General features: G+C 41.5%; 1 protein-coding gene across 1 annotated transcript; it reads right to left on the bottom strand.

The window, feature by feature from the left end:
- Positions 1-407: 407 nt before the first annotated feature.
- KCNF1 (potassium voltage-gated channel modifier subfamily F member 1) lies at positions 408-1871 on the bottom strand (the record flags this gene model as incomplete). Its single annotated transcript, XM_080616303.1, has 1 exon — positions 408-1871. One exon carries the CDS (start codon positions 1869-1871, stop codon positions 408-410), a length of 1464 nt encoding a protein of 487 aa, XP_080472429.1.
- Positions 1872-12235: the final 10364 nt, after the last annotated feature.

Here is a 12235-nt window from a genome sequence, read left to right as displayed (position 1 = left end):
TCCTAGCTGCAAAGGCATTGAAGACAGCCTGGAAGACACAATCTGTGCGATGCTGTTCTTTATTGTCACAGGTACAGAGTTCTGGTGTGGCAATGCTGCACATTCAGGTCATTGAACATTTACCAATCAAAAAGGACTTTTCAGTCTCCAAAATGGTTACAAATGCTTTCTGTTGGAATGCACTCATTAAAAGCAGTCTGATCTCAATGGAGTCTTACTATTTTATTTTGGGAAATAACAGCAAAGTCTTACCAACTGTTGATGGAGACACCATGGGTTAATTTATGTTCATGTTGGAAAAGCAAAGCAGTGCTCACTCCCAACTCTGACAGATCCCGCGAGTCTTTTCAACGGTTGATTGTCAGGTTGCCCCCATCTATAGCTTAGCGCTGACAACAGCTCACAGTTTATTTGCAGCTCTGAAGCCTGGTCCTATAGTGTTTCTCTTCTGACAGGAGATGAATAAAGGTGTCACTGTGGGAGACTTTTAGCCGGCTGCTATAAAAAGGACCCTCTTCACCTTCCCTCACAAGATCCTCTAGTTCACTTTTGCAGCTTGTGGCTTTCCCCTCAGTTGAGTTTAGCTCCATCAGCTCCAATTCATGCTTGGCAGCTGTTTCTAAAACTCTTTGTTTGTTATAATACCTGACAAAGTTGTTAATGATCGGATGGATGGGAAGGGCAATTGCTATCACCCCACAAAGAAAACTGATGGCAGCATTCAGCTTTCCTAGTGTTGTTTTAGGATATATATCTCCGTATCCAACTGTGGTCATGGTAATGATTGCCCACCAAAACGACTGAGGGATGCTTTTAAATAAAGTTTCAGGGTGACTTTGCTCCATGGTATAACCCAGAGCAGAAAAGACAAAGATTCCAACAGCTAAGTACATGAGGAGCAGCCCAAGCTCCTTAAAGCTACGTTTCAGGGCATACGTTAGAGTCTGGAGCCCTGAGGAGTGCCGTGCAAGCTTGAAAATCCTTGCAATCCTCATGATGCGCAGTGCCTGGACAGCCTGCTGGACATTGCTCAGCTCCATGAGCTTGGCTCCCAAGTGGGTCAAGGTCAGGCTGACATAGAAAGGAAGTATTGCTAGCACATCAACAATGTTCATGAAAGACAGGACAAAGTGCAGTTTGTTGGGAGAGGAGATCAGCCTCAGCACATACTCCATGGTAAACCAGCCTATACAGGCTGTCTCTATGCTATCCAGGGTTGGATGCTCTACACGGTTCCCCTCTGCATCTACGATCTGGAGGTCTGGGATGGTCCCCACACACATCACAATGGAGGAGATCAAAATAAAGAGAAAGGACAGAACAGCGATCACTCGAGCTGGGTAGGACGATTCTGGCTTCTCCAGAAATTTCCAGATGTATTTTTGGCACCTTTTCCAGTGACTTTCTGAGGCATCCACTCCCAAGTCATCCAGAATCAGTTGCACCCTTCGGGCTATTTCTTCCAGTTCCTCTTTTTTTTCACTTAGATGAGCTTTGCAGCAGTCATCCAAAAATTTCAGATCCACTTTCCAAAATTCCATTTCATTCTTGAAACATATGGGGCATATCCCTTTCTTCATGTGAATTTCCCCAAAGTAGTACACGTCAATGATGCATTTGAAAGCATCTGGATCTCTATCAAAGTAAAACTCTCTCTTTCCAGGATCATAGTCATCACAAAGGGAGAATATGCTATCGTATCCTCCCGATAAACAGTTGATCAGCTCTGCCAGCCGTGTTTCTGGGTATTGATTCAGGTTATCTCCGTAGAACACCTGCCTTACCCCACCGACATTAACTACAATCTCAGTTTCTTCATTTCTTTCTGATCCGTCGCTGTCCATATCTGGAAAGCTAGAGTCACCTGCCATTTTAATTCTATCAGGTTTTATTTGATTTTCAGCTTCTTGTTTAGTTTCAAAGCTTTGTGGTTTTAATTTCTCATGAAAGCGAATCGGTAGCGAGTCAGCTCTATCACCAACGTTACTAAACTGACACAGAGTTGTGGTGGGAAAGGTTACAAATATAAGCCTGCAGTCAGGAAAGCCTTGTGAGGTATGCAACAAGCTGCAGGGAAAAGACAAGTCATCGGGCTGCTGTGCCTGCAAGCAGGATGTTAGAAAGCTCCAGCAGATTTGAAAGAGAAGAAACCATTTAATAAAACTCACCCCTCTGTTCAGTGCTCGAGAGTCTTTTCAGGTCCCATTCTCTCTCTAAAAGTGATATTTATTCAGAGGTTGGAAGTCACGGCAGATAAATAAATCCTGCGCTCTGATTAATGCAACATGCAGTGGGTGACAGTTCTCAGAGAGACAATCAGCAGGGTGAGCCCACAGAAACGTGTTGCAGTTTCTCTCTTCAATTCCACAGAATTCCCTAGAAAGCTGCTTTGGAATTTTGTTTCTGTGTCCGTTTTCTTTTAACTTTAAGGTCTTCCCGAGTTTTTCTGCTGACTCTTGCACGTAGTCGGTGCAAGTGTGTAGAGGAGAAACTTGTGCTTGTTTTCCCTTTGCCGTTTCCCAGCACAATAGGAAGCCCAGACTGCGAGGAGTCCCTTCCAAACTCTACCCTCTTCTGGTGAAACACAGCAAAGCACCAGCTACACAGAAAACAGCTCAGCTATTTATATGCCTGCCTAGCTGTAAAATAACGTGTTTCTGTACCACCATGCACTTTTAACTTTCTTTTTAAGAATCAAATACAAAACATAACCGTGTATCAAGTCATTCAGAGCTTCAGAAAGACACCAAAATAGCAGAAGACACAGGAAAAAATACTGTGTTTTGGAATAAATGCACAACATAAATCTTGCTCTCAGCAAGACTGGAGCAAGTCTAGAGGAATTCCCTGTCAGGACATTGAGTTACTGCAGATTTGTACTGTTGTAATTGAGAACCAAGCAGAGACCATAAAGATTTCAAGGCAGCTGTGGAGCAAAACTTTCCCTGCACTCTCTGCACATTTCCCACAGCACTGTGTCCTCAGTGTTAGCCATGCTTTCTTGATCTGTGGCCAACTGGCCTAAGGAGGGCTTGAGTAATTTACATCTATGATGATTTCTTGGTGAATGTTAGTTACCAGCAATAGTGCTTTGCACTACATCCAGCTCTTAACAAGTAGAAGTAGAATAACAAGCATTCCCTTTTAACTATGTTTTCTCCACATTCCAGGATTTGGTGAACATTTGTTCCGCAGACTCTTACATGCAAGTGATATAGTTCATTTTAGTGGATCCTGAGGGCTCTTATCCAGCAAAACTCATAGTTGGCAAGTTAACTGTTTCTGGACATAGCAGAATGATCTATACCATCAGGTTTTGATCTTTTTCTCTTTACTGGCTTCTGAAAAGCTTCTAAGTGGAGTGGAATAGGGAAAGGCTGATAGTTTGCTTCTCTAGGCTTGTGTGCATCCTGGCAGACAGGTGAGAGCACTGATGTGCCTGATGTCCTGGTGCTCCTGTCACCCAAAGAGGGGAACCCTAGTGAATACACTGTACTCCATTTCCACTGCCTTGCCAGAAACTTATGGAGGATTAGCAAGAGGTTGTACACCAGACATCACTGCGACATGGGGTATACACATAGCTGCACATACATTAGGAATACCCATTGAAGGTAGTTCGTGGTGTGTGGGGATGCACGAGCCATGAGTCACAATCACTGATCCAACCCCTTCCCAGACCTTCCAATGACCTTCTTTGTCCCTGAGCTCTTGCATGATTGAGGAGAGTGAAAGTATGAGAAGGATGCGGTGAATTCATAATAGAGGAAGACTTACAAGAAGCCTATAAAAGAAAGGAACACAAAGGCCTTTCTCTTTGTCACACACATCCATGCACGAATTTACAATGCAAAAACTCAAGCCAAGGGAAGTGCATACTTGCTGCTCTGTTATAGTCACCGAGTCACTCAGTCTCACAGAGAGGAACCATGCTCCATAATCTTCAAATGCCCGGGCTATGTTGCTTGCATCCTTGCTGCAGAACAGTATGGAGGACAAGGAACATAACTGCAGGGGCTGATTGCTTTATTCCAGTGACAGTCCCAGGGAAAGAGTAATATCCATTAGTCTATACCTGCGTCACACTGTTAATCCCTGGAGGCCAGTGTCACCTTCAGGCGTTCCTGAGGCTACTTCATAGTGTGGATGTAATGCGAGATGACCCTTGAATTCTTTTCCAAGCACATATAAGTTTACTGAGACTTGCAAGCTTTTTGAGAAAAGGGAAATACATTGGAGACCTAGAAAAAACTGAGGTTTTGTGGGTTCAGCAATATTTACCCACCTGGGACTTCTTTGGCCCCTGACAGGAATGGTTCGGCTTGATTTTAGCACAATAAATTTTAAGATGCCAATAGAAATCTCATACTTGCACAGGGAAAATGCATATGTGATTTCTGACTGCCAGTTCTTGCAAAACAAAACTGAGACCTGGGAAAGTTAGGTTTAACATGTTGTCAGGCTGCATCAGCACAGGGAAACAGGTTCGTGAGGTTTAAATCCTCAGATTCAACCATCTCAGATACCTACTCATTTTGATCATGATTCATTCCAGTAACCTTTTGGCTTTTCTGCAGGTAAATCAATATATGGCTGAGCATGACCGACACAGAAAGCACCAACTTAGTTTCCAGATAGGCTTGTCTCCATACCCTGTAATTTTACAGAACAAACACCTACAAAATAGGTACACAAGATTACATTGTTCAATTTGAAAGGTGAAATCAGCTCCTCTCAAATGATAAATCTCAGCTCATTCTCAAAAGGTTGGGAAGAAACTATTTTTGAAATGCCAGATCAGTCCTTATGAAGACTTTACTTAGTGCAGCTGCTAAAATACTTGTGCTTTATTCTTTCTTGTCTTACACCTTTGCAGAGCTCTTTACACATTTCAGTGTGCCTGTCAAATGTCAGAGATCTGGTAGTATTTTAAATCCACTTTGATAAACGTAAATGATCCAAAGGAGGGTCAGGGAAAATCTTAACAAATGTTTTTTTTACCAGACATATCGCTGAGCAGCAAACAACAAGAGCAGAACGAATAATCTGCAGCAAACAATTTATTTCACTAATTGTATTCATTTTTCATCCATGAAAAGAGAGCTTCTCTAATCTAAAAATTTCAGTAGATAATTGTTGCCCTGTAGCTCATTTATGAGTAGTTCGCTGCAATTATTCTAAATTCAACTTCTGTTGATTTATCTGGACTGGCCAAACAGGCCAAGCTGTGCTCTGTGTCTGCTTGAAGCATTGCGTGCTGGCAATTTAACTCCTACAGACCGAATGAGACAGGGAGTTTTCTTTTTGTGCCGGTACTTTGGCTCAGAGAACAACACACGAATTTGAACTGGCCTATGTGTTAAGTTTTGGCTGTAGTTCAGACTGGCTGCTTCAGGGAGGAGAAGGAGGAGTCTCAGACATACCTCACGTTCTGCAGCCCAAGGGATGGACTCCCAGATTGCTGGATACCCACCTGCCAAGGGCAGCCCCACCAGGGATGCCCAGGATCTCCCCGGGGAGCTTGGCCCCCACAGGGCTTGGTCCACAAACCATAGCTGGAGCTCAAATACGGCTCCTCAGTGGCCTCAGGCCCAACAAGAGGGTGACACAGAGCATCCCACAGCCCAGCACCTGGGGACCTGCAGCGACAGCGGTGCTGGAAGGATGCTGGAGCTGCAGGTTTGGCTCCTGTGTTTGCCACTTTTTGAGAGAGAGCCTTCACCAGTGGGTGGCTTTGTGTTAGTCTGTGAAGAGAGATTGCTCCTCTTGAGCTGTAGTCTGGCTCATTCTGCACTCCTGAAGCTCAGTGAGCATATTTGCCCTCCTGGCTGATGCACCCAGCTGCTCCCCACCAACCTATGGGCAGTAGTGATGCATGAAGGGACATGAGTGGGTTAGGAGCCAACTTTCGGGAGATAAGATTGGACTCCATGTGGAGAGGGGTGTTTAATGCAGAAGCAGGAGTCAAGCAGCCTCTCCGCAAGCAGGCCACAGTGTAGTCAACTCCCTCCACTGAGCACAGCCCTGCTTTCAGTGCCTGGGACCATGGCAGCACCTTTGGCCTCTCTCTCTTCCTGGACTCTACAGTGTTTAGTGCTGTGTCTACACGTGTAAGCTCAAGTTTAAGGACCTAACTATGACTGTCTAAGAAAGAAACAGAGTATGTCTGGCACAGATCCAGCCCACACTGACCAACTAACATGGACATTTCCCAGCCACCATGTGCTCATCAGAGACCATTCCAACTGGAAGTTTGCAGGCAGCCACCTGTAGTGGAGACTAGAAGGATTCTTAATTAGATGGGGACCAGTTGCCAGTTGACCTCAGCGACCAGAAACATCCTTGGGCAGATGTAAAAATGGTCTAGGGTGTACTGAGTTGTGCTTAGTCATCTGTTGCCACTGGACCTGCTTTTTAGGTGCTATGATTTCTATGCTGCACATCGTTTTGTGGCCTTCAGAGGCCATAGAACTAACAGCAACCTTGGGGGGATGGTGGTTCCTACTTAGTGTAACCCCCTCCCACAGTTCTCCTTTTGCTATGTCATATTTGGTTTTTAAATAACACCCACAGGACTGCAACTGTGATGGATCCAGCAAGAGATCTCAGCACCTAACATGCAACTTACCTTAGCTAGATGCAGACTATGGAGAGCCACTCAAGACAGGAACATATAACGAAAATATACTATAGAAAAGTCAATAAGAGACCTAAGGAGAAATGGGAATGGAAATATCTTATTCCTTCTCCTTTCCTTGGGGTATTGTGAGGATAAAGCTTGCAGCCAGCTGCATGGGATCTGCTTTGGCAGCTGATAGCTCAAGGTTCTGTGGTGCTGTGTGGAAGAAATACCATATAATTACTTCACATCAGTCACAAGAAATGGGAGGCAGATAATCTCAAAGAAAGCAAAGCAATTAATGATGTTGTTGTGGGCTTCAGAAAGAGCAGCTACTCTGATTATTTTACCGCAGCCAGCTTTAGTAAGAGGAGCAGGAAAGACTTTGCTGTAAGAATCCTTCAGGGTTTCCAAATGGTTTCTAGTGGTTAGTGAGACAACTTCACCATTAGATTGGTATGTCAAAAGCAAGAGGTTATGAAGTGTCTGAAGTGAGATGGGTATCTAGACTATAGCAGATAAGTTCACCTTGTGAAGCTGTTTTATGTGTCTCTGTCTCCACCATATTTACATATTTCTCCATGACTATTATTTCAGATCAAATGAGCCCCCAGTTTATTTCTGCCATCTTAGTTACTTTGATTCTTTTTTCAAGTTCAGAATTTATATATACTAAGTCAATTTATTTATTTTATTAGATCTTTTAATTAATTGCTCATTGAAAGTCTGGTAATAGCTTGCTGTAAATTTTAATTGGTCTTGCGTTTCATTTGACATTAATAAGTCTGTTTTCATATACAATTAAACCTGCATTTAGTGACCACCCAGGAGACCAGCCAAATCTCTGATTTAATGTAAATGGTTTTAAATAAATAAGATGCAGCTCCCACTGCAAGCAACTAACAACTGAGTTGAAATTAAGCATATTGGTGAGGTGTGAATGGGATGGGAGCTGGAGATGCTGTAAGTGTTTTAAGAAACTTGTCTTTTTATAGTCACTGTGTTTTGAGGAAGGACTGGAAGTTTGCTCTCTGCTTTTAAACAGTGTCACCAAAAGCATTCAATGAATATTTCTCCCTTTGAATATTGTTGCATGTACAAAGAAAAGAGAAAACCTAGCATCCTGGGTTTGGCTGGGGTAGAATTGATTTTCTTCCTAGTAGCTGATGCAGTGCTATGTTTTGGCTGTAGTATGAGAATAATATTGATAACACATCACCAGATCCCCACAGATGTGATCAACAAGATAACAGCAATGTCTCCACCAACTAATAAGAAAGAAACACAAGCTTTCTTGGGTGCTGTGGGGTTCTGGAGAATGCACATCTCAAATTACAGTTCGATTGTAAGCCCTCTCTATCATGTAACCCGGAAGAAGAATGATTTTAAATGGGGCCCTGAGCAACAACAAGCCTTTGAGCAAATTAAACGTGAGATAGTTCATGCAGTGGCCCTTGGACCAGTTCGGACTGGGCCAGATGTAAAAAATGTACTGTACACCGCAGCTGGGGAGAATGGTCCTACCTGGAGCCTCTGGCAGAAAGCTCCAGGGGAGACTCGAGGTCGACCCCTCGGCTTTTGGAGTCGGGGATACAAAGGATCTGAGGGCAGCTATACCCCAACTGAGAAAGAGATACTGGCAGCCTGTGAAGGAGTTCGAGCTGCTTTGGAAGCCAAAATATATACCAAATCGTATCACTACCAGTAGTCAACTCAATGGAAAGATCAGGAACATGCCAGCAGATAAAGAGGTGGCAACGGGCAGATAGCTAAGTTTTGGCAGCCAAGACATGAAGCCAGTTTCTCAGCCTGCCTGAGGAGAGATTTTTAATGTGTTTTAATGTTTTCTTTTAAAAGAATCTAACACTGCAGCCCTCTACGTTGCTTGGAGTTGAAATAATTATTAATAATACTTTGTACAAGCTATTGTTCCTAATTCTTTGAAAGCAGAGCATGTGTAGCAATTTAGCACATACCATTTCACAATAGATTTTTATAAGAATAAATATTTTTATTGTGTGTAATCAAAATAACCAAGAGAGGAACATAATCAAATAATTCACAGTAAACATGGTCAAAACCACTCCTATATGCGTACTCAATGAAAAGGAAAAAATATGAAATATGTTCTAGTGTGGAAAAGCTGTGAAGAAAACAGGCTGGAAAAAAGCCACAGAAAACATTTCATCAGTGTGCTGAAACAGTAATAAAGAGTAAAATACTTTCATTGATCCTAGAAAACATTGCAACACACTAAAATACAGACTTCAGCAGAGCCTACCATTCTCACATGCTCTTGCAAGTATATGTATAATTTTTCTTCTTACAGTGACTGGTACAGGACAAAGGAGGGAAGGTGTGTAGGCAGTAGCAGAGGCAGAGTTCGTATCTCCACAAATATGAAATTACCCGTGCTGTACCCATGGAGGAGTCCTGTGTATATTTTACTTCATTAAATCCTGCAGTACTGAGAGCTGTGGCATGATGCTCGGGAACACCTCGCTGACTCCTGCAGACTACGGGCTCTTCAAGTTTACTCCCTCCACCTCCTGCAGAGATATGATGGTCACAGTCCTGCCTGTAGCCAGGAAGATGGCTAGGGATTGAAGGAGGTGGTGTTCCCTGGCCAGCATCCTGCTTGCACAGCTGCATTAAGTAGAAGCATTAAAGCGTGAGAATCCGGGGCGATGAAAGTAATTTTTTATCAGCAAACCTTTGCACTATAGATTAGAGGAAAAAATCATACCTAATTTCCCTTTCCCATGGTGTCCTAATCACTGCTTTGAGAAGTGATGGGGATCATGTTCTTATTCTTGCTGTCTTTGAAAAAGAAGTCCAAACCTCTGTGTGACCTTATCTTGAAAAGTTGATTTCATCATCTCCATTTTAGATTTGCTTAGCAAAAATTTTTGCTGAATTCAAATGGAATTTACTATGTTAATCAAAACTACACTTTCTGGAGGACAGATGATGTGTCCTGACCCTTCTCTGGATCTGTTGTCTGCCGTTGGGCAAGTTGTTTACCTTCTTGTTACTTTTCTTGAGCTGTCTGGCAACACATTGCATTTCTTAATAGCTTGCAAATTAGTCAAAATATATTTTTAATTTGGAAAACAGATTACAAATAAGATTTTGCATTATCTGAAAGGCTCTAAAACCAACCCACGTGTTTCTAAGTGATTTGTCTAGACAACGGGTGAGTCAAGCCTTTTATCTGTTCTGTTTTATACAATAATAGGTTCTGCTCAGTTAAGATTTCATTTTACTTTACTAAATTGAATGTGTTTCATTAGTATGTGCTTTTTAATTTAACATTGTATTGACATTTTGCATACTAATTCTCTTTAGTCAGGGTAGAGTCATAAGCCCATTCAAACAATGCAATATAAGCAACACAGATTCATTGCAGTGTCCTCAATGATGAGATTACAGAGTCTGAGATTAGCCATTCAGGAAAAAAAAAGCTAAGAAGATAAAAGGTATTTCAATGATGAACAGGAAGCGTCACTGCTGAGACCTTTCTTTGTTACTATTCTGTGGCATTTTCAATTGTTCTGTCCTGATGAGTAATGAGAACTTCATTGCTTTTGCTAAGCTTCACTGCGTATCACTGCTGCAACAAACGCAGGCTAATCTAAGGATAGCAGGGACTCCCTGGTTCTGGTGATGGTAGGATTTCAAACATCCTCTGTAGTTACAGTGATTTCTCTTGGGTCGCCTTGATAAAGGAGTTCCTGACTATGCCAGCAATGATGTTAAAACTTCACTTAATGGAAAACATCTCCCACATGCTCTATACCCAGTTTTAACTGCTCATTCCTCTGTAATCTCTTCTTTAGGCTTCTGTGCACAGTTAGTAAGACGACACAGTAACAGAACCATCAGAAAGAGGAATCACCCCCTGTCAGGATATCCACAGTCACAATTTGCCACAAATCACTAGAACACATGCCAGTTGGCAATGTCTCATCATAGGGGGCTTACCTTTGGCTTATTTGAGAATGGAGCTAGATACAGTAACATTAGCACCACAAATATTAATCTATCAATAATCAATACATGGCAAGATTCTTCCCTCATATTGGTCTTAAGCTGGTAGTGTGCTGAAGGTAAAATCACTGCATGTTCTATACATTTTGTAACAAATTCCTAATGTATATGCATGAAGAAATAAATGATCACACCATATAGCTGGGGAAATACAACCCTGCTCCCAGCTGCATAGTCTGCTTGGGATTTATTTAATAGCTTGTGACAAATCATTTACTAATTAACCATCTACTGTTTATTCTTCACTCACCTCTCGAAGTCTACTTTTTCCTTGATAGGACTGACTAGTAGTAATTAAATTTAACTAGACCTGTACAGAATACAGAATATTTTCTAGGAATTTCTGATATCTTGACATTTAGTTGAGATGCAGGAGGAGGAAAAAAATAATCTGCATTTCAAAATTTTCCTTGCAACAGCATGTCAAACAGATCCAAATATAAGATATCCAAATCTCTGCTTTAGCAACACTAAAATTTTGCATTGTGAAAATATTTATACACTGCACACTAAATATTACATTCTAATATTGTATTCTAAATACAATTCTGTTAGTGCAATACAAGGCCAAAATAAAAAGAATTGAAATGACAAACTGCAATTAAACAGTTTAGCTACAGAGATAAATATATTTTGACACTATGAAAACAGTTTCTTTCAACATAAGGATATATCTCAATTAAGTGTTTTTATTGCAAATTTTGGCAACTTTTAATTTAACTGAACTGCATTTATCTGACATCAGTCTCTGCTGTCAAAAAAATTATTGGTTCTATTTCAAGTGTACAACACCAGCAATTCTAGCACTCATGAGATTTTTCATATTTCTTTTCTTTGCCAGAACCTTTCTTAGAAACTAGAAATGACAGATGGAATTTGTGAGAGAAAAGAATACTTTCAGCACATACAGCCCAAGGGCAAGAGAAGAAGTCAACATCCTCCTCTGGGATTTTCACTGGCTATTGCCTTTGTTTTCTCTGTAGCCTCTCTGGTCTTATTTAGCCTGAATCTTCTTCAATTGCTCTCCATGTGTACATTTTTCAAAAGGAAAGAATGTCCTTAATAAAACCTTTGGGAAGCCCAGGAGTGTCATGAAAGTGTTCTTTACACTAATCAAACAGTAACAAAGCCAATCCACCCACCCTGCGTGGACTCAGACCTCAAAAGCAGCCAAAGGTCTGTAAAATGCCAATGAAAATAATTTATTTAGTGTCAGTGTTACGAATGTAATGAAAAGTAGAATTAGAATGTTATTAAAAAATCTCTCACTGGTCCACCCACAACTAGTTTCTAACTGCAGAACTGCAATATCAACATCTAATATTTATAGTATACAAATGGTATAATTGCAAGCCCAGAACAAAAATTTAGATACTCTGCACATGACACATCTCTATGTGGTTACAACACCTTGTACATTTTTTGGTTTTTTATGGGAGCATCTGAATTTCATATTCTGGAAACTCATTTGTTCTGCAGAACCAGAGCAGAGTGGTCCACCACCCTTGCATATTAGTATAATAACGTGTATCAGACTTGGAGTGTATTTTAAACCCTCTGCCTTCA

This window comes from Psittacula echo (genome assembly GCF_963264785.1).
Source record: "Psittacula echo genome assembly, chromosome: 4".
Lineage (NCBI taxonomy): Eukaryota > Metazoa > Chordata > Aves > Psittaciformes > Psittacidae > Psittacula > Psittacula echo.
This window is presented reverse-complemented; position numbering and strand designations above follow the sequence as displayed.